This window comes from Astyanax mexicanus, chromosome 2 (genome assembly GCF_023375975.1).
Source record: "Astyanax mexicanus isolate ESR-SI-001 chromosome 2, AstMex3_surface, whole genome shotgun sequence".
NCBI classification, from domain to species: domain Eukaryota; kingdom Metazoa; phylum Chordata; class Actinopteri; order Characiformes; family Acestrorhamphidae; genus Astyanax; species Astyanax mexicanus.
The window spans coordinates 7005874-7028502 of record NC_064409.1 but is presented as its reverse complement, the minus strand read 5'-3'; the positions used below and the strand labels follow the sequence as shown (position 1 = coordinate 7028502).

Genomic DNA, 22629 nt, shown 5'->3' with positions numbered 1-22629 from the left:
TAATTTGTTTAAGTAAAGAACCACTGCCATATTCTCATTGTGTCATAACATGGAAAACTGCAACAACGGGAATACAAGTTTTAACTTTCCTGTTATGTTACGAGTCAATTTGACCCATTTTAAAGTTTGAAGATCTAGGAAAAATAGTTAAAAGATTTTTTTCAGTATGAAACTACTTCCTCCTCTCCTTACTTAGTGTAATCAACATGCAGCTCTGGAAAAAAAGACAGAAGATCACTTCAGTTTCTGAATCAGTTTCTCTGGTTTTGCTATTTATAGGTATATGTTTGAGTGAAATGAACATTGTTGTTTTATTCTATAAACTACAGATAACATTTCTCCCAAATTCCAAATAAAATATTGTCATTTAGAGCATTTATTTGCAGAAAATGAGAAATGGCTGAAATAACTAAAAAGATGCAGAGCTTTCAGACCTCAAATATTGGAAAGAAAACAAGTTCATACTCAAAGATTTAAGAGTTCAGAAATCAATATTTGGTGGAATAATCCTGGTTTTTAATCACAGTTTTCATGCATCTTGGCATGTTCTCTTCCACCAGTCTTACACACTGCTTTTGGATAACTTTATGCTACTTTACTCTTGGTGCAAAAATTCAAGCAGTTCAGCTTGGTTTGATGGCTTGTGAGGTTTTCAATTTGTTAAAATCTAAGAAAATCATCAATCATCATTTTATATTTTTATCATCATTTATATTTCATATAAGTAATTTTGGAGCATTTCTTTTTGGTACATGGAATATTTACTCAATGTAAAGAACCACTGCCACATTCACATTATCAAAACATGAAAAACCTGCAACGATGGAAATACAAGTTTCTGTTGTGTGTCAGTAGTGATATGTATTTAATATTATGCATTGTGTGTCATAGCCCTGACTTATCCTCCACTCTCTTTTCCTATCCTCTCTCTGTCTCTGTAGCTGATGAAGATAGCGTTTGATGAAGAGGTGGCTTCAGACCTGGCTGAGGTGTTTAGGAAACACATGCACAAACTCCGATACCCTCAGCACGTACAGGGCACCTTCGCCTTCACCGTGGGTCAGTCGGCCAAGCTGGTGGTGGAGCACAAGACCAAGGACAAGAACCAATCTCTAAAGTGAGTGCCAGTGTATTGACTACTATTGAGTGATGGCCGGCTCAAATTTTAAGGCAAAAAAGCACAGATGGCTTCTGCTTCACCATGGATCAAACTTCTCATCTTCTGACATTTGCATACCAAACAGTTCCAATAAGAAAATACTGTCTCTAATCTATCATCAGATGAGTTAGTACAGAAAATAAAATCCCTAACGGTTCTTTAACCATGTGTTATAGACGTCTTCTCTCCTCTTTTCCTTGCCTTTCCTCTTCTAAGTCCATCTGCCTGTTTTCTGCCCAGATCATGTGGTTAAGATTGCCTTGTCTTGTGTGTCTCTTACATGGCTGAGAAAGAGAGAGAGAGAGAGAGAGAGAGAGAAGGGACAAGAGGCACAGCACAGTTTTGGCTCTGAATTATTCAGCACTGGAAAATGTGACGCAGCTTGTACACATTCCCCACGGCTGCACCTAACTGGTGTCACGACAGACACAGACCTGCTCTTCATCCTTTTACTCGGAGACCGTTCTGGTCCCTCGCCATTTAACACTCTCTACCTTTTTCTTTTAGGTTCCGTAAAGAAAAAAAAACAATACTGTCCATAAAATAACACTTTAAAACCACAAATATAGATCATTCTGTCACACAGGACAATTCACAACATTACAGAGCACAGACGCCCCACAGATTCAACCAACAAGACGCCCAGTAACTAGGATATTGCATTAGTAATAATTTATTTTATTATGAAAGCAGGCCAACATTAAAACAGTTGTCCTCCCTTTATTTATCTTTCATTATAATTGCCAGTTATATTTACGTTATGATGATGATTTATTGAGCAACTAATGAGACCCAACGTGATATAGAAGGCAGGTTATTACAGAGAAGAAAACTCACACAGTGTGAATATATCCACACGGAAATTCGGCATCAGGCCTTTAGGATAACAATTACAAAGCCTAAAATTAGAAAATGTGGACATCAATTTTACTTTAAAAAGGAGTTATAGTCACAAATCTCTCATTTTAACATGCTAACATTCTTTTTTTTATTTAAAGCAGGAAAACAATAGAAAATTGAAACTTTTGTTCTTCTGTTAATATGACTCTTTTTGCAATTTCTTTTAGAACGCTCTCCAAAAACCTGGTGAAGACCGCGAAGCGGACCATTGGGCGGCAGTATGTCACCCGGAAGAAGTACACTCCTCCTACTTGGGAGAACCGGAGCAGCATGCAGTCTGAAATGGATGAAGATGAGATCTCAGGTGCCACACATACACATACTTACACTATTAAACATACATCCTATAATAATTTCCTTCTTAAGCCCTATCCGGACGGGATTAGTTTCTCAGGGTGACGTCTTTGAAAAATATTTCACACTTCTACTAAGTGATAAAACTCCACAACTGAAAAAACAGGAGGACCAGTGAGTCTTTTGCCTTTCTCTGTCACATGTGATCGTGTTCAGTAGCTCCTCCATTTCCACTCACTGTTGTTTTTACTTGGATCTCCATGGAAACAGTGGATAAATATTTAACGCTAGGTGACGAAACTTTTACTGGAGAACCACAGAGTTCAGCGAAAAACAGTAGGTAATTCAGCCTGTAAATTTCTCAGAAGATGTCTGAAAAAAACACATACATGGTCGTTCTGGATGGGAATAAAATCACAGAGGACCCCCCGTAAAAGAGAAAATTACCCCCTGAGAAACCAATCCCTTCTGGATAGGACATTACCTCTCTAAAACAGTCAACAGTTGTCTTTTCTCATACTTTCTCCTTTTTTTATTTTTTATTTTTATTTAGGTAAAATCTAATGTAATTTAGCATGAACTGATTTTTGTGTTTTTGCTCTACTGCTGTTTGATTATTGTATGCTCTAACCATGCTTTTCTGTCTGAGCAGTGTCTGAAGAACTGGAGCAGAGTGCTCACACACTTTCCTCCACCATCCGATCATCTGACCGCCAAACCATGAGCAACGTGGTGGAGCGGGCCTGTTGCCGTGACTACCAGCGGCTGGGCCTGGGCACGCTCAGTAACAGTCTGACGCGCTCCAAGAACGAACCCTTCCGCATCTCCACGGTTAACCGCATGTACACCGTCTGCAGGAGGTGAGATCCCACAAACAGCTCACAAACAACCTTTCAGTAAAAGTAATAGTGTAGGTTGTAAAGACAGTTCTGTGAGTTCTTAGGGGATCACAACTTTTTAAATAAGCATTGGTTTTAACTGGTACTGGGATTTCATATCCTTAAGCTAATCTCTGTTAAACGCTTCACTCTGAACTATCTGTTATCAAAATGGACTAAGTAATATATTATTATGGTTAATTACTTGATTATCCTATCATAATGTGTCGTGGGTATGGTGAATAGGGCAGAGCTTTTCACATCGGAAGGTTTTTTTTTTTTTTATATATATATTAAACCCTATTAATAGTTTGTCAGATGTATGTTAGTGTATTCTACTTTGTCCTTTGCTTGTTATGCATAATTTTTCTTGTATTTTAAAATGTTCAAATATGAAATATCATTCTATTTTTCGGCTGATTGACCACCTTTACAGACTTGCCAACTTATTGTATCGTGCACAGTAATATCGCCAACATTTTTAAATATCACCCACCCCTAAATATCACAGGGTACAAATTTTTTTCTTTTCTTTTTTTTTATACTGTTTTTAGCAAAAGAAAAAATTACACTGTTCTCATTTCCCATTATACATCTACTATGTCATCCATCTCTTTGTTTGTATGTGTGTTTTTAACCCTCTCTCTTTCCCACAGTTACCCGGGTCTGCTGATTGTGCCACAGAGTATTCCAGACGCCACCATCCAGCGTATCTGCCGCTGCTACCGGCAGAACCGCTTTCCTGTGGTGTGCTGGAGGAACTCACGCACAAAAGCTGTGCTGCTGCGCTCCGCTGGCCTGCACGCCAAGGGAGTGGTGGGCTTCTTCAAGTCCCCCAATGCCCCTACCGCAGGTAAGAATGACAGTCATGACCAGTCACATGATATAGTGCAGTGTTAAAAGAAGAATTTAACCCTTTAGCTGAAGCTATACTTCAGTTCCACACTCTCACAAAATTCTCATTAGATTTGTAATGTTTGCCGTCATTAGATTGAACAAAATACAGAAATGGAAATCGGGTTTATCTGATAGTTGAGTGTGTCTGTGTGTATGCGTGTGTGTGATTTTCAGGTCCGTCCCAGGCTGACTCCACAAGTCTGGAGCAGGAGAAGTACCTGCAGGCCATCATCAGCTCCATGCCCTCCTACAGCGAGGCCAGTGGCAGAAACACCCTGAGTGGCTTCACGTCCACACACATGAGCGCCTCAGGTCAGATTCATAATTAAACACTTTTAAATTTTGATGGTGGCTGAGACTGACCTGTGACAAACTGTTTCAGAGCAAAGCTATGTCAACGTTTTATGTAACTCAGTCCACCTTAAAACAGTTACTTAGATATTCATGCAGTTTTAGCTTTGTTTTGTTTTATGCATGTGTGTCACTGTGTTGCAGATACGTGTTTACTTACATGTACATCTGTACATGTTAAGTAAAGCTAAGCTAAGTAAACAAAACTGTAATAAATGAAGACTTTGCTTTTTAAGTCAAACGAGCGCTGAATATTAATCTACACAGATTTATCTCCTGAAAACTGTTTATTTGGGGGAGTAAAGTGCTTCCATTTGTTTACAGTAAGCTTACATTCGCAAATTTCTCCAGCACTAAGGCTGGAGCATTAGAATTAGCAGCTAACCGCTAGTGATATTAGCTTGTGGTTCGTCATCTCTGAATGACAAAAGAGCTAGCACAGTTAGAGGCTAACGCAAATGCAGCTCCAGCAGTGCTAGCAGAGGATAGCAGACGGCTACAGGCTGATAATACTAAAATTCATACATTATTCCTATACTGACAATTTTTTCGCCTTATAGTGCAAAAAATGGGGTATATATCCTACACTTAAAATGCCCAAACTTGGGTGCACCACTTCGCCTGCAAATTATTAAATCATTGTTAGAGAAGATGTTGGAGGAGACTGTCTTAAGTAGACCTCAGATATTAGTTTGGTTTGCTCTTGATAGTTGAATTGAGTTGAATTAAGTGGATCACCATGAAGAAAAGAAGGTTGTAGATGCAGATAAGTTTAAGAATGGATTTAAAATGGATTTATCAGCCAATCCACTGTCTGGAAAATAATGTACAAGTTGAAACCGCTTCAGTGGACTTTGAAATCTCCAACAATCCTCACAGGACCTACCAGAGCAAACCTTCTGTAGTTTAAAAAAGTGCCCCCAAATCCTGTAAATCCTTGTTTTCTTCATCTGACTGGTTTTCTGCCTGGTTTTGTGCTTTAGACTCATCAGACAAACTAAGGCAGCCTAAAATTGGAGCTCTAATGAAGCAAGTAATGGGCACTAAAGAGGATGTACCTGGAACCTTCAGTCGAGGAGGTGAGAGAGCTGTTAGTCTGTGTCTGTTTGAGAGATGGGCATTCTTTCTGTACTATCCAATCCAGCATTGGATACAGTCTTTCCTAAATATTCCTTTTCCTGAGGACATATTTCCTTTCTAATGTTTCTAATATGGAATCTCTCATTAAAAAAAATACAATACAATACCCATCAGTAGTGCTGGGTGGTATACTGGTTCATATGGTACACCTGAGGGAAATTTAGAACCGGTATGCATTTTTCCACATATCGCCTCACCACTAGAGGCACTGCAGAGAAGAGCTTGCTAGCTAATGCTAGCCAGTTAGCATAACAGGCAATACACTTTAGTTCAGTTCAGTTCTGTGGAGCTACACACTGTGCTGCCTGGAGAAACATGAGAACAGAACTACTGGAGCTTCTTCTGCTGCTCCTTGCAATATGAGTAACTATAGGCCTTTTAAATATATTCATACGGTGAGGATAATATAAATACACACTGATCTGAATCTGTTTGTTAACTGGAGAAAAAAAGGAATTGTGATAAACTGATTAAACAGCTGCTTATGTGCTTTTAAGAAATTTCTCTTTGAATACTTACATTTTGAGAATTTTAGGGTCCATTTATAATGTTCATGGAGCTTTTTTGAAATATATTTAGTTTTTAAAAGGAAGCCGTGTTGAAGTTGTTGACATATCTCTGGTTTATATATATATATATATTGTGTAATTTTGTGGGACAAAGTAATGAAAGCCTTAATTTTAAGCCTTAATGTTTGATATTAAATCTACTCCAAATAGTACAGCATGTCAAAAATATATATATTAAAGCCCAGTCATGTAAAAAACTATAAATAAATAATTTAAAAAAATCTGTGCTATACTGTGAAATTGTCCGCATCTTGCCAAAAAAAAAAAAACGTGATATACATTTTTGGTCATACCGCCCAGCACTACCCATCAGATGTTTTCTTTTAAGTTCAGCGAGGGGAGAGAGTTCACAGTGAACATTACAGTAAACAATAGGCTAATATTGGTTGTCTTTGCTAGTAGTGTAGTAGTGCTAGCAGAGTAGTTGTAGCATAGCATAGCATAGCATAGTAGTTTAGCATAGCGTAGCATAGAATACATGCTCTAGTCTTTGTGCTGACGGTAATGGGTCTCTCTGTGTTCTCTGACCCTAGCGCTGGGTCAGAGGGCAAGGGTCATCTCCCTCTCTCAGCCTAAAGTTTCAGGCAAGGCCCGCAGCTCACCCAGAGGTACAGTAGAGCCCGCCCCCCCACCACATGCTCTCCAATCTAACCAATAAGGTCTTTTTAACAGTGATGTCAGCCTGTCTGAGCTGGCGCCTGCCCGGCGTCGCTGTTCTTTTTCCAGGGCTAACTTTCTCTTTGACCAGTTTGTATATATATGTGTGTGTGTGTCTGTATGTATGTATGTATGTATGTGTTCGTTATTGACTTTCCCTGTTTTGTTTTTCTAGCCTGGCATCTCTTTGCATGTCACCCACCAAATTCTGACATAGCTTTGTTGTCTGACATGCTGTATGTGTTTGATTTATTTCTTGATAAGCTATGATTGCATTAAAATGAACTCAGCCAATACTACCATAATAATGTCCAGAGTGAGTCAAACGTCATGCGTTCCTTGACAATTGTTTATAAATTTTAGGGATGTCCTGATCAGTCTGTGTCATTTGATTTTGAGTATCTGTCGATTCAGAGTCCCGTTCCTATACCTTGGCAATGCTGCAGAATAAAAAATAAAAAAAAAGAAAGAAGAAAGAACACATCCAAGTTGTTCCAAAGGTTTTTTAAATATATTTTAATTGTTATTGAAACAACAGTATCAAAACAGCCAATTTTTTCACAAATTAAACAAATACTAAATGGCCATATAAATTATATTTATTTAAATATTAATCTTTTTTTTTTAAATAAGCTAAATGTCACACAACAACAATTCTGGACTAATCCTAATTAGGGTTGTGATTTTTTTTTTAAATGCCATTACTTACTTGTATAGTTGATATAAATCAGTGATCCGATGTTTTCTTCCCTATTCCGATCCTTTGAAAAATATACGTGATCTGCCCTAATTTAGGGGCCGAACGATTTTTTTGTTTTTTTTTTTTACTCTTTTTTTAAATAGATTTTTTTTTTATTTAAATGGACACAATTTTTCAATCACAGGAGCTTCGATTTGAATTAGCCAATAGCCTGCAAATGTATGTGCGGTATATATTTGTTGTTCCTTGAAATTTTAAAATAAAACTGACAGCTGCATTTAATCTGAGAACCCTGGAAATATATTATGTGGAAAGAAAGAAGTTTCTAATAATATTTGATAGATATGTTAACCACTAATAAAACCAGTGTTTTAGGGTTTAATGGATTAAAAATAACCAAAATTTTTATCGCAATCGCAATATTCTGTGAAAAAAATCGTGCAGCCCTAGCCTATTTCCAATCACATTATCGGATCGGGACATCCCTTATAAAACTAAAAATTCTACATTGGTAGTTCCTGGCTTTGACTCACTCTGTACAGTAGATATCATCTCTATAATCCTTTACAATGCTCACCTCAGTCTAAACTGGGAGTTCAGTCCACGTCAGTTAACAGTGTGTCGGCTCTGTGTGTGTGTGTAATTCAGGGAAGTGGGGCAGCATTCGGGGCAGTGGGCGTCTCAGTGCCTACAATCCAGATGTAGGCAACCGGCTGGCAGGAAAAGAGTCCCCCCAAGCCAACGGGGGTCCGGCTGAACCCTACTTCCTCCGGCAGCAGCGTGCATACCTCTACATCATCGGAGACAAGTCACAGCTCAAGGTGCATGAAAATCATATCATCAAACATTCTATAGAACATTCATTCATTTTTTTTATTGATATTCCTGTAAGGAAATGTTAAATAAGGTAGTCAGGTATATTAATATGTCATAAAATATTTAATTGAAATATTGTGAAAAATAAATTGTTTTGTTCATTTAATTTAGAAACACATCTGTGGTGATATTGCTGCCAAAAAATATTTAACATGCATAATTTTAGCAAACATAATTTTAATCTTTAAATTGTGTCCAAAGTTTCTAATCACTAGACAAAAGTCAAAACAAAAAAGTTTTTCTTACTATATGTCAAGCAGTCAAATGTATCTGTTGTTGCTGTGTTGCAGTTTTTGTTTTAATTTTAATTTGATTGTTCAGTTAACCTTCATTTCTGTAAGTATCTATGTTTTTTATGTGCAGGGAGGAAAGCAGGACTCATTCCAGCAGTGGGAGGTGGTGCCTATTGAAGTGTGTGATGTGCGGCAGGTGAAGAACAGCTTTAAGAAGTTGATGAAGGCCTGTGTACCTTCCTCTCCCTCCGCTGAACCCAACATGTCATTCCACCGCTGCCTGGAGGAGTCTGAGTGGATGAACCTGGTAAAACACACACACACACACACACACTTGTTTGGTCTTATTAAGTATTTTAATTTTAAGCATTTTTGAGACCCTACAAAAACGTAGTTTGAGCTGCGCTGTCTCTATAATTAAACCCTTTCAACAATTACTATATAAATCAATTAAATTCAGTTGATCTTTCATAAACAGATATATGCATTGGTTAGATGTACATTTCTTAATTTGTGAAGGTACATAAAATAATGTATACTTTTAACATTTAGTTAATTTAACTTAAAATTATATTAAATATAATTATATTTAAATTATATTAATAACTTAATAATGCATATTTTACACACTATAAGGTGCACCAGATTATAAGGCGCACTATCTAACTCAGCAGGACTTGTTGCTGGGTGGTAGGGGAATAAAGCTAAGCAAAAAAAATAAAAAATTCTGTTAGTCAGACAAGCACTGGCTATTAATCTACACAGATTTCTCTCCTGAAAACCTGTTTATTTGGGTGAGTAAAGCGTTTCTGTTTATTTACAGTAAGCTTAGATTTCAAGATTTTCACTAAGGCTGGGCGCAGCAGTATTAGTAGATAACCATGTAGTATGCAACTTGTTTTAACACAGTAAACATGTACTATCCAGGGTTAGCAACAGGCTACAGTCTGATATACTTGCCTCTAAATGGCAAAAGAGCTAGCGATAAGTGATGTTAGCAGATAAAGCTAATGCTGCTCCAGCAGTGCTAGCCGGGTTTAGGATCAGGCTACAGTCTGATATACTCGCCTCTTAATGTCAGAAGACCTAGTGCTTAGAACAGTTTGCGGGTAATGCTAGCGCTGCTCCAGCAGTGCTAGCCGGGATTAGCAGCAGGCTACAGGCCGATATAATCACCTCTGAACGGTGAAAGACCTAGCACCTAGCTCGGTTGGCAGCTAATGGTAATACTGTCACAGTCTCAAACCCGGAGAACAAAACTGAAACTCCTGTATAACTCTGTACTTCAGCGGAGTGGCTTTACTGCTCCTTAATACCTAGTTTGGACTGATAGAATTTATGTATTATTCATGTAATCATGTTTATTCCTGTGTGTATTGCAGCTACACAGGGTTCTGCAGGTCTCTGTTCTGGTGGTGGAGCTGTTGGACAGTGGGTCCTCAGTTATGGTCAGCCTGGAGGATGGTTGGGATGTCACAACGCAGGTACTGCTCCTCCTGGTTTATTCATTGTGTTGCTGCTGCTGTGGTCATGCTGTGGGACTGTTCCAGCTCTGAAGTTCCTCTCTTGTGTTTAGGTGGTGTCGCTGGTGCAGCTGCTGTCAGACCCGTACTATCGGACGTTCGACGGCTTCCGGCTGCTGGTGGAGAAAGAGTGGCTCTCCTTTGGCCATCGCTTCAGTCACCGCGGTGCCCAGACGCTCACCAGCCAAAGCAGCGGCTTCACACCCGTCTTCCTCCAGTTCCTAGACTGCGTGCACCAGGTGTGTGAGAAGAGACGTGCGTTTCTGTGCGTTCATGATAACAGCATATGTGAGAAATAATTGTTTTTAGATAAGAGGAGTGATTCACTGTGAGTCTCTCGTTTTCCCATATGTGTATCCATTTCCTCCACTATTTAACTAACGTCTGGTTCCTTATCACATGTTGCTTTGTTTTGACACATTTATGAGGATTTTATTACAGCAGTAAAGCCATTTACATGTTGTTATTATTGAGAATACAGAATACATAAATTTTATTGTTCTTCTCCAGTAGTATTTTGTATCGTCACAATTAAAAATACTGAAAATATGACGTAAGATTTCTTGGGAATGAGAAGGGACAGGTATGATCTGAGCTTCCTGGAAGCTAGCAAGTATATATAGCTCTGGAAAGTTTTTTGATTTTACCAAATTGAAAACCTATGGAAAAAAATCAAGAGGAAGATGGATGATCACAAGCCATCAAACCAAGATGAACTGCTTGAATTCTTGCACCAGGAGTAAAGCAGCATAAAGTTATCCAAAAGCAGTGTGTAAGACTGGTGGAGGAGAACATGATGCCAAGATGCATGAAAACTGTGTTATTCCACCAAAGATTGATTTCTAAACTCTTAATACTTTATGAATATGAACTTGTTTTCTTTGCATTATTTGAGGTATTAAAGCTCTGCATCTTTTTTGTTATTTCAGCCATTTCTCATTTTCTGCAAATACATGCTCTAAATGAGATATTTTTATTTGGAATTTGGGAGAAATGTTGTCTGTAGTTTATAGAATAAAACAACAATGTTAATTTTACTCATACATATATCTATAAATAGCAAAACCAGAGAAACTAATTCAAAAAGTAAAGTGGTCTCTAAATTTTTTTTCAGAGCTGTATATAATAGTGATAAACCAATATTGTTTTTTAATAGCCAATGCCAAAATTTAGAGAGCACTATTGGCCGATGGTCGATATATAAAGCTGATATGATTTTTTTTTTTGGGGGGGGGGAAATTAAAGAATTTTAAGTGCACCATATATTGCGAAAAATAGGTTAATAGTGTATTTATACATGCATACATACATGTTTCCTTGTAATGAATCCTGTGTTCCTCTCTTTAAACAGATCCATCTTCAGTTCCCTATGGAGTTCGAGTTCAGCCAGTACTACCTGAAGTTCCTGGCCTATCATTATGTGTCCAACCGCTTCCGGACGTTCCTGCTGGACTCTGACTATGAACGCATTGAGCTGGGTGAGTCACAGTATGAGTCAAGAGGAAGAGGAACTTGGTGGCTTGCTGCACTTTTGTGAATGAAGTTGGTAAACAAGTTCTTAGTGTAGTGGATAACAAAACCACCCTGTCTTCGGTAGATTAAGATTTGTTTCCTTGATTACGCAAAACAGGAGATGATTAAGCTGTGACGTCTTTTACAGGGGTCCTGTATGAGGAGAAGGGAGACAGGAGAACCCCTCAGGTCTGCAAGTCTGTGTGGGATTATATCGACCGCCTGCACAAAAAGACCCCCATCTTCTACAACTACATGTTCTCACCAGAGGAGGAGGAGGTAATTATTAGGTTATTAATTGAGCTAGATCATATTTGAAGGGTCCAGACTTAGAGAACAAACCACAATTTCTGTTTCTCTGTTCTTGTGTTTTGTTTCAGGTTCTAAAACCCTACAGCTTCGTCTCCAATCTGAAGGTGTGGGACTTCTACACGGAAGAGACGCTGTCAGAGGGGCCGTCCTTCGACTGGGAGCTGGTGCGGGGACGGCCTGAGGGGCCCACAGAAGAAGCAGCAGCTGACAGACCTGAGACGGGAGCAGCCCCCAAATCACAGCGGCGTGCGGTCTGGCCGTGCTACGACAGCCTGAGTAAAGTTCTTCCAGACGCCATCACTAAACTGCTGCAGGTTGGTATCACTAGAAGTAGACTAATATGGCATTTATAATGCATTATTTCTTTTTTTTTTTTTTTTTTTTTTCCAAAAAAATATTTTTTATTTTTCCAAAAAAAAAAAAAAGAAAAAAAAAAGCCCCATCTTGTTTCCCATGGTCCTTCAGGGTTCTAGAGGAGTGACTGCTGATTGTTGTAATATAATTTTGTTTGACAGAAAGATTCTCCCCAAAGAGCATAACCTTAACTAAGGTCCTCCTGGCCTGCTTGTTAGTCTTTTGTTTACAGGGTTCGTACGGGTGCTTGAAATCCAAGAAAATGCTTAAATTTAACATTTAACATGATTTAACTTGATTTCCAGGCCTGGAAAGTGCTGGAATTCACATTTCCTTTACAATAAATAACTGTCTGACTAGTTTTTAAGTTCGCTTAAAAAAGACATACTACAGTAACTGCTCAATCAAATGAATAGGATAAACATGCGGTAAAGAAAATTTGTATTTAAATTATGTGAAACTGACACAAATAATCAATAATTCCTGCTGTTTACTTAGAAGTATTTTTTTCCTCAGAAGCATAGTCGCTGTGAAGTGTGGAGAATAGATTTGCGATATATTGATTATCGCTGAATTGCAGTTTTGAGATATCAGCTTCATCATTAATTTACCACAGCTGAAAGGTGCTGGAAAAACGTGAAAATGTGCCTTAAAGGTCCTGGAATTTTACCTTGATAAAGGTGTATGAACCCTGTCTTTAGCTCAGCTTTTTCACAACCCCGGTCTCAGAGCCGCGCTGCACAAAAGTTCATACTCCTTATCATGTTTTTCTACACCCCAAGAACATACTACCTGCTCCCAGACTTGTTTTCTAGACAAATAATATACTAGTATATTCAGTATAGTATATTCTATTCAGTACTCAATCGTGTCCCATGTTTGTGCTGCTTTTAGGATGTTCAGACCCTTGAGGCCGAGCTGGGACACGTCTCCGACAAGTGGAAGGACACCTGGGACAAGATCAAGATGACCCAGCGCACTGAGACCAAACTGGAGAGCCGGGTAAAGATTCCCACAAACTCCTCCTTCTAAAGCGATTTTCTTCCCAAAAAATCTCTCTGATTTAACCCTGCTCTCACTCTCTCCACAGCACTCCTTCTCCAGCTCTCTCCTGATGTCGTCCAACCTGATCCACCAGAGGCGCTCTCAGGGCATGTACCTGCAGGAAAGCGGCGTGGGCTCCTCCATTAATCTAGCTCTGGACTGTGAGGCCAATGCCACCTCCACGCCTGCAGCCGGCCGACCCAGTACCAGCACGCTCTACTCCCAGTTCCAGAGCACGGAGAGCGAGAACAGGTATGTACTGACCTCCCAGACTCAACCAGGAGAAGAGAGGGATGGTATCTACCGATCCTTAGAAGCGCTGCCACTATGATCAGGAAGAGATGGCCGGTGCAAATCCTGTTCATGCAGCTTGCCATCAGCTGCCGGAGCCTTGAGAGAGCACAATTGGCCTTGCTCTCTCTGGGTGGGTTGATAGCGCTCTTCCCACATCACTCCACAGGTTGATATTAATCAGCACAAGGCATCTGTGAGCTGATGTATCAGAACCGAGTCGCTGCGCTTTCCTCCGAGCGTCCTGTGTTGTTTTGGTGTGGGATGCCAATAGATCAGCCCTTTAGGACTTAGTATTAGTTAGTATTAGGCAATTAGTTGACAGCGTGGCAAAATCACAATATAGTTGTTTTTTTGTTGTTTTTGTGTGAGACCGTGTTTATATTATTTGGAGTTTTGTCTGCACTCATCCATGTTCTTCCTATGTCTAAAAAAATATATATATATAAACCTTACATACTTGTAAAAAAATATTATTATTAAAAAAAAAGAAAAAGAAAGAAAGTTAACTTTGTTCTAAAGTCCTCTTTTATTCCCGCAATATTTTAATCTCTTTTTTTTATTTGTGCTGTTCCATCAGGAGCTTTGAGGGAATCTTATACAAGAAAGGAGCGCTGCTGAAACCTTGGAAACCACGTTGGTTTGTGTTGGACAAGACCAAACACCAGGTGCATGAATTATAAGACTTTCATATCTAAATATTTCTGATTATTTCTGACATTCTGATTGTTGCAATTATTTAACAATTTAAAATCTCTCTGTCCTCCTCCTTGCTTTTCATCGTCTCTGCTCAGTTGAGATACTACGACACGAGGCAGGATAAAGAATGCAAGGGTGTCATCGAGCTGGCTGAGGTGGAATCTGTCATTCCAGGCACGCCCACAATGGGAGCCCCTAAAAACATAGAGGAGAAAGCCTTCTTTGATGTAAGTACTTTAGGTTATCTTGATTTGGGTGGTTGGGCTTAACTAGAAATTCCACAAATTTCTATATATTCCAGTGAGCAAGATAAATAAATAAAGAAAATAAAGTAATTAAAAATGCAAATCTGTTTAGTACAATTATTACAAACACACTGCCTGATGACAAAGAAATTGTGGTATGATTGTTATATGGTTTATAAAAACAAAAATATCTTTAGATTTAAAAATATCTTTAAAATTTAGAATGTAAAACCTTGATCTAGTTGGAGAAGGAGAGTTTGTTACATGTAAGATGCATATTGGAAATTTTAAAACAATGTTATCTCTTCACTGGAGGAATGAAAATCCAGCATAACCAAAACAGGACTGTAAAGCAAGCCAGTTTCAAATCTCCAAAACTGTTACATCACAGTCTTTATCCATAATATTACCCATCCATTATATTAACATCTAGAAACCTAGTAAAAGCTTTTTACCAAATAAATCTGCAACCCAGTAAAATACACAGACCATTTTAGGAGAATAAGGCTTATGACAACAGTTACATACAGTACCAGTCCTAATTCTGGACACACCAGTGTCCAGTTCTCAATGTTTTTCTCTATTTCCTATGGAAAAATCAATTAGGGGACACATAAAGAATTACACTTTTTTGCATGTGTTCCTCTATAGCTTTAAAATAGTCTTTAATATTATATTGAAAAGGTAAAAATTGAATGAGAAGAGGTGTGTCCAAACTTTTGACAGGTAATGTATGTACTATGATATTTGTACATTACGGAGCAACCTAAAATACCTAAAAAGAGGTAAATGCATTTTTTTGCCACCTTTACATAGAAAATGTTTGTCTGCTGTCAATTCAAATTAAACCACGTTTAATAACTTTTTACAGTGAAGGGTAGAATTACCCTTTACTTCTGTTTCCAAACTAAATTAAAAAACTTTTAAATAACTTTACACACTCATTCACTGTTCCTCTTTATACCTGTATATTTGCACTACTGTTGTAAAGGTTCTGTTTATATTGGTACTGTCATTTCCTCTTTAATTACCTCCCCAGCACGATTGCACTATTGTCTTGTGTCTTTTGTCTTATGTAGGTCTATGTCTGTGTCCTTGTTGTGTTGTACATATAGAGTCTCCCTTTCTTTTGTATTTATAATCTTATTTTCTGTACTTCCTGTAACTTTTGGGTTTGAGATTTGACGTAATTTTAATCCCCTCTCTATGTCCTGTACATTAAAACTACTTCTGTATTGACAATAAAACTAACATACTTGACTTAAATTATCTTTGGTGTGTGTTGCCAGTTTAGCTGATGTTAATTGACTGTATCTTGTCTCTTTTTCTTTTTTTTCCCCCAGCTGAAAACGACCAAACGAGTGTACAACTTTTGTGCGCAGGACAGCCAGAACGCACAGCTGTGGATGGACAGTATTCAGAGTTGCCTATCAGACGCGTAGAGAGAGAAGCAGAGGAGGAACTTTTGAGAGACTTTATTAATATTGAAAGGAAATCTGCTGGGCTCCTGATGGACATGGCTCTCAGCCAATGACAGAGCTCCCCCAGCAGAGAGGGAGAATGAGTGTGGGCCTCCGTTCTGTGTTGGCGGTATTGATCTTTGGAAGAAAAAAAATGTTGCACCTCACCACATTTCAGTGTTTTTGTTTTAAAAAAAAGTTTAAAAAAGGAAGAAAAAATATCTAAGAATCCCTTCAGAGACATTCGTTAGTAGTCTAACCACTATTCAGCTCCGTCTGTTGTGCTCTGTGGATACGAGGCATGATGTCGCCCTTTGTTGGGTCTTGTGGATCTGCGTCTTACAACTTTTAACTTACAAGTCAAAGTTAAACGCGAGGCACCGGCATGTCCAGCTACGGCTAAGCTCCCTGCCACCTTCCCTTCCCTTCCCTTCTTTAACATACTGCCAACTATATGAATGCTATGCAGGGGCCTGAAGCTGCCCATTAAACAGCCACAGCCACAGCCAAGCATCTGCCTGCCCTTACTAAAGTTCCCTTACAGTCTTACAGTCTTACAGGCTCAGCTCTACACTGTCACCAAGTCACTACTTTTGGTTTTGCTGGTCAGCTTTGTGAGCTACATACAGAACATCTTCAATCAGGCCATTATTTAGCTTATTTAGCACATGCCCACTGCCCTGCCAGCTAATCGGCTGGTATAATGGTTTAATTCTCCACTCTGTAACTGGTTCACACACAGGCCGTATGCTTGTCAAAACAAAAAGCACGCAGGCTTTCCTTTCAACGGTTCATGAAGGATCTTTTTTTTTTTTTTTTTTTTTGTCATAACTTTTTTTTTTAACAGTTTACTGATTTCATGTACAGTGAAAAATGAAAATAATATCAATCCTTGCCGTTCCAATTTGCCGACATAATGTATGCTATAGTATTTCATTTATCCTCTCAGATCAGTTAAGCAGAATGCCAGCCGGAGATTACGTTCTCATTTTAGCCTGTTTACATGCAAAACTGTACAAAATTCTTAAATATTTTCTGTTTCTCAAACACCAACGATCAGAACCACTGTTCACTTTGAGAATTTAAGGGATGCTGAAGGAAAAGGAGGGATTTATTTTGTTGTGATGATTAAATTATGCACAGAAAATGAGATGAACGTGAGATTTAGGAGGAGTAAAAAAAAAAAGAAAGAAAGAGATGCATATATAAACAGGGGGAGATGGATATAGGGATGTCGGGAGCCTCTCTGTTTCAACACGTCTGTTTACACTGGTCAGGGACTGGCAACCTGGCTGTCTTGACAATTGAGCCTCGTATATCCATATTTATATATATATTGTATTTGCAAAAATGAAGTACTGTATTCTTCGCACTATATGGCGCACTGTCAGTGAACGTCTATTTTCTGGTGTGGTCTTATTTTCATTCATAAGACACACTGGCTTATAAGGTGCATTGTAAGAGACACTATAAGGAACTTCTAATTCAGCAGGTCTCACCACTGGGTAGTGGTTGTGGGGGGGTAGCTAACTAAGTTAAGTAAAGCTAAGCTTATTAAACAAAACTGTAATAAAAAAAGTTTAAAAGCTTTCTTTTAAAGTCAAACGAGCGATTGATGTTAGTCTACACATTTCTTGAAAACTGTTTATTTGGGTGAGTAAAGCGTTTCTGTTTATTTAGAGTAAGCTAAGCTTCACAAATTGCTCCAGCACTAAGGCTGAAGCATTAGCGTTAGCGGCTAACTGCTAGCGGGACGTAAATGACACCCGACAGCACTACTCTAAGGAACCCTGAGTGTTCTGGCAAGCCAAGGCGACATTAGCTACCAGTTCGTCCCATGTATCTTGTTTTAACAGAGGAGACACACAGACTGCAGTCCGATATACTAGCCTCTAATCGGCAAATGAGCTAGCTCTAAGCACGCTTAGCGGGTAATGCTAATACTGTTCCAGCAGTGCTAGCCGGGGTTTAGTAGCTGGCTACAGGCTGATAATACTCACCGTTGAACGAGGAAATAACTCCTGCATAATGCTGTCATTCAGTGGAGTGGCTTTACTGCTTCGTACAACCTGACTGGTAAAATTAATACATAAAGTGCACCAGATTTTAAGGCAAACTTTTGATTTTTGGGGAAAATTAAAGGATTTTAAGTGCGTCCTATAGTGCAAAGAAATACGGTAGTTCAGATAATCATTCTGATGGTTTCATTTTAAATTGGTTTACAATTTTCTGGCCTTTCCATTTCTTTCCACGTCTATTTATCTACTTTTTTAGTGCATCCTCAATTAATGTCTCAATCAATTTCTCATCAAAAGTATAACCTTGCTAAGCTTGTATCCGTGGATGTTTGGATGAAGCTCAGTGTCCAGTACAGCCAGTCTGCGGTCACCAGGCCCCATCATTGTCAGAAGCAGTGTTTTAGCTAGAGTCTGTTACCTTCTGTTTTGAATCCTGTACATAGAGGAGTTATATCATTCCTTTTATTCCTTTAGAGAGAAAAAAGAGAGAGAGAGAGAGTCTATTTAGCTGGACTTTAGCTGGTAAAGATGCATCGATGCAAAGAATGGTCATTGTTACCCCCTGTTTATTTTTTATTACCACCCCCCCCCACCCCCCTCAACCTGCTTTGTGATTCTGGATACAAAAACTAACACAAATATACATATATAAATATATACACACACACATGCATACACACACTGTAAAATAGGGTAATACCGCTGTCTTGTTGAACATAAAATTTGAATTGTAGATTTTTTTTTTTGTTCTGATAACTCCCTTTTGTATATAATATTCAGATTTATATGTTTGTTAGTAATTTATTTAACTTTGTCTCCCGAATATGACAGTCCTCAAAGCACCACTTAACTTTTTTCGATTAGTAATTCCAATATGTGCCATTGTTTTGTTTTTTTTGTTTTGTTTTCTGCATTAACGTGACTAATGACTTATGATTTTTTTTCTTGGGGGGAAAATTTCAGATATGACTCAAATAAATCCTCAATGCTCATTTTTTCTAACATGGTTGTCCTCTCCCAGTACGAGTCTCTTGAGTTGTGGAGGAGTATACTGTCTGGCGTGAGAATAATCAGAGCAGATGTTTTTTTTGCTCTTGGAGAGCCCATTCACTCACACTCGCACTCAAACAGCAGATCTATCACTGCTATAGATGATAATCCAGCTTTCAGAATATTCTTCAGAGCAAAACTGTAACCTTTTTATTATTTATTTTTATGTTCCCCTTTTTTTAATAGATTTTTTTCTGAGCCGGGTTCTGTTGTCATTCGTGTAATATATTTTTTAGGATTAAAAGAAAAACACTGTGGGTTTCATTGTCTCCTGAGTTGATTGTTGTTGATTGTTCGCTTTACTTTTATTTTGAAGTCAAAGAAAGAACTTTTTTATTTATATAAGTTTGATTATTGATTGATTGATTATTCAAAATCAAATCTTCAAAATTGCAGCTTTTCAGAGGAAGTCAACAGAAAAATACTTTATTTTTTGTAACATTTCTGTTGGTTCACTCTACTGTCTGTAGAATAGAATGGACAGCGCAGCGTCTCTCGAAAGTAAAACCACCACAGTTCTCCACTAGTGCTCCTGCTGACTGGTTGCAGTATTATGTGATGCTCCGCCCATCTCCATATAATTCAATAACAAAGCAACTGCAATTCCATATCTTTTATTTAATTGATTTTTCTATATCGTAAAAACGTAATAGAGCTCTGGAAAAAATTGAGACCACTTCAGTTTCTGAATCAGTTTCTCTGGTTTGAGTAAAATGAACATTGTTGTTTTATTCAATTAACTACAGACATTTTTTCCAAATTCCAAATAAAAATATTGTCGTTTAGAGCATTTATTTGCAGAAAATCAGAAATGGCTGAAATAACAAAAAAGATGCAGAGCTTTCAGACATCAAATAATGCAAAAAAAAAAAGTTCATATTCATAAAGTGAAATCAATATTTGGTGGAATAACCCTGGTTTTTAATCACAGTTTTCATGCATCCTGGTGTATTCTCCTCCACCAGTCTTACACACTGCTTTTGGATAAATGTATGCCACTCCTGCTTCAAAAATTCAAGCAGTTCAGTTTGGTTTGATGGCTTGTGATCATCCATCTTCCTCTTGATTATATTCCAGAGGTTTTTAGTTTGGTAAACTCATTTTTTTCCAGAGATGTATGGGTTAACTCTCTTAAGTTATTTTTAAACACTTTGTCAATTAATGATTTTCTGCCCTACCTATAAACCATTCTTTAAGTGTTTGGTTGAAATAAAATAATGATTTAATTTTGCACATCCTACTTATATTTGAATGCTTGAAAGATGGCTCCATTTAACTAATAAATATCTTTTTTCATTATTCCAGCGAGTTTAGACTATGAAAACCATCCAAGTGTTTCAGGGCACTTATTTAAAATTGTGTTCTAGCTATAATCTTGTATTATTATACTCATGTTCATTTCATGGTCTGCTTAAGTATATTCTAAATAGTAAAATTTAAATTGTCCTGTATCACCCCCTGCTGGGCCAGCTGTATATCACATATACATGTATTACCACACTGCTATTATTAGCTTTGTGAAACTGAAGTATGCTTCACACAAGATGATAATGATCGAATGATGATTTTCTATTTTATATACATAATTACACTGTAATTGTTTAGTTACAGTTAATTGAATATAGTTTTTAATCATAACTCGCTTACAGTACTTTCCCAGTATTTCTATGAAATGTATTTTAAGCAATAGGTTTTAATTCCCCTTATTACCCCCTGTTCTTCGTTAACAAGGGTTTACAAACATAATATTAAATATTATTTTAAAACACTTTAAAAATAAGAAGCTAATTATTTATTTATATTAATAGTTAGAAAATTATTTTAAAACAAATGTTTTTAAAACTGTCTTGTAGCTAAGATCTTTTATTAACATATTAATACTGTATACTGTACACACTGCATTTCCATAAATGCATTTTAAGCTATATCTATTCAATTAAAATTTAACAAAATTATACTTTACTGCCATGTAAATTAAAGTGTATTATTTAAAAATACAATTTAAATACTGAGTGGTACAGCGGGCTAAGCGCTGCCACAATGATCAGGAGATAGCTGGTTCGAATCCTGTTCATGCAGCTTGCCATCAGGTGCCGGAGCCCCGAGAGAGCACAATTGGCCTTGCTCTCTCTGGGTGGGTAGATGGTACTCTTTTCTCTCATCATTCCTAGGGTGATGTTGATCAGTACAGGGCCTCTTTGACCTGATATGTCGAAACTGAGTCGCTACTCGGCAATGCTGCATCAGCGGCAGTTAAAAAATATAAATATTTATTTTTTATTATTATTGTGGCGTGGAAGAGGAAGGAAGACTCGCGAGACTCATGTTGAATACTCAACAACTCCTATATTGAAGAAGCTTTCCACTCACTTATAGTCTTTAACAAGACTAGGAGAGCTAAAACCATTCTACCCAAATAGGCCACCAACCGAACCAAGTGACTAAACTCACTACTCACTTACTTTATGGTGAGTGCCCTAAACAGCATCCATCTGCATGGCCCCTCCCCATACCCTAGGTTACGGGGGAGGTACCAACTACGTAGGCTAGAGCAACACAGCACACATAGCACAACAGAACACATAAGGCCACACACACAGAAGAACAGAAACATGCCTACAGGCAGCCACACACACAACCCAGAGCCGCCACATTATTATTATATTAATGACTGACGACTCAAAAAGTCGTGTAATGTGAACCTGGCATAACTCACCACAACAGCAGCGGACTGGTATTTTGAAGGTGCTGTAACTATAGACAGGTATACATAGATGCCGCATGTGGCCGCCATATTGGATGGGTCTTCCACGCGCCCCCAGTGAATTCGTACTGAGGAAGGTGTTTAATATAACGATAATAATTACAACTCTACCCAATTTTACCCGATTCTCACACGGATGATGCAGGACGCTGTCACACATTACAAATACGTGCTTTATGCTGAAATACTTTGTATTATGCTCTTTAACAAAGACAGACATGTGGTATGGCATATTGATAAGCGCATAAATTAATTGATTTGATATGTACACACACACATATGTATACACACACATAATACGTTTCCTGTATTGCCTTGAAATGTATTTAAGCAATAAGTATTAAATCCCTCCATTACCCCGGTAATTCGTTTTCAAGGGTTTACAGGTTTAACATAAAATATATTTTTTAATCCACTTAAAACAAAAGGAACTTAAAAATAGATGTCGCCGCACGTGGCCGCCATATTGGATGGGTCTTCTATGCGACTCCAGTGCATTTATTTTTACTGAGGTACGTGTTTAATACACTTATATAAACTTATGACAGCATCCTGTATCATTACTACATCTCTGCTGTTTGTAACAAACCAACCCATGTAAAAATCAGGTAAAAATGGGTAGAGTAGTAATTATTAGGTGCACCTTTCCTCAGTAGAAATAAATGCAGTGGTGGCGCTTGGGAGACCCAACCAATATGGCGGC

The 22629-nt window shown here is 38.0% G+C and overlaps 1 protein-coding gene across 7 annotated transcripts in view; it reads left to right on the top strand.

Annotated features, from left to right (window-relative positions):
* sbf1 (SET binding factor 1) overlaps window positions 1–19424 on the top strand; it is an 85132-nt gene extending 65708 nt beyond the window's left edge. For 4 of the 7 annotated variants that reach the window (XM_022671857.2, XM_022671862.2, XM_022671860.2 and 1 more), the window contains 19 exons: window positions 942–1117; window positions 2227–2363; window positions 3006–3213; window positions 3888–4084; window positions 4303–4440; window positions 5463–5558; window positions 6722–6796; window positions 8194–8366; window positions 8785–8961; window positions 10037–10138; window positions 10231–10416; window positions 11529–11655; window positions 11838–11968; window positions 12070–12315; window positions 13250–13357; window positions 13446–13651; window positions 14271–14358; window positions 14485–14616; window positions 15978–19424. In XM_022671857.2, coding sequence (XP_022527578.2) covers window positions 942–1117; window positions 2227–2363; window positions 3006–3213; window positions 3888–4084; window positions 4303–4440; window positions 5463–5558; window positions 6722–6796; window positions 8194–8366; window positions 8785–8961; window positions 10037–10138; window positions 10231–10416; window positions 11529–11655; window positions 11838–11968; window positions 12070–12315; window positions 13250–13357; window positions 13446–13651; window positions 14271–14358; window positions 14485–14616; window positions 15978–16076 — 2802 coding nt within the window. In that variant the 3' untranslated portion in view covers window positions 16077–19424. The remainder of the gene's footprint in view (window positions 1–941; window positions 1118–2226; window positions 2364–3005; window positions 3214–3887; window positions 4085–4302; window positions 4441–5462; window positions 5559–6721; window positions 6797–8193; window positions 8367–8784; window positions 8962–10036; window positions 10139–10230; window positions 10417–11528; window positions 11656–11837; window positions 11969–12069; window positions 12316–13249; window positions 13358–13445; window positions 13652–14270; window positions 14359–14484; window positions 14617–15977) is intronic. The other 3 variants (XM_022671865.2, XM_022671863.2, XM_022671861.2) reach the window with 2 other exon arrangements.
* The last annotated feature ends 3205 nt before the right edge of the window (window positions 19425–22629 follow it).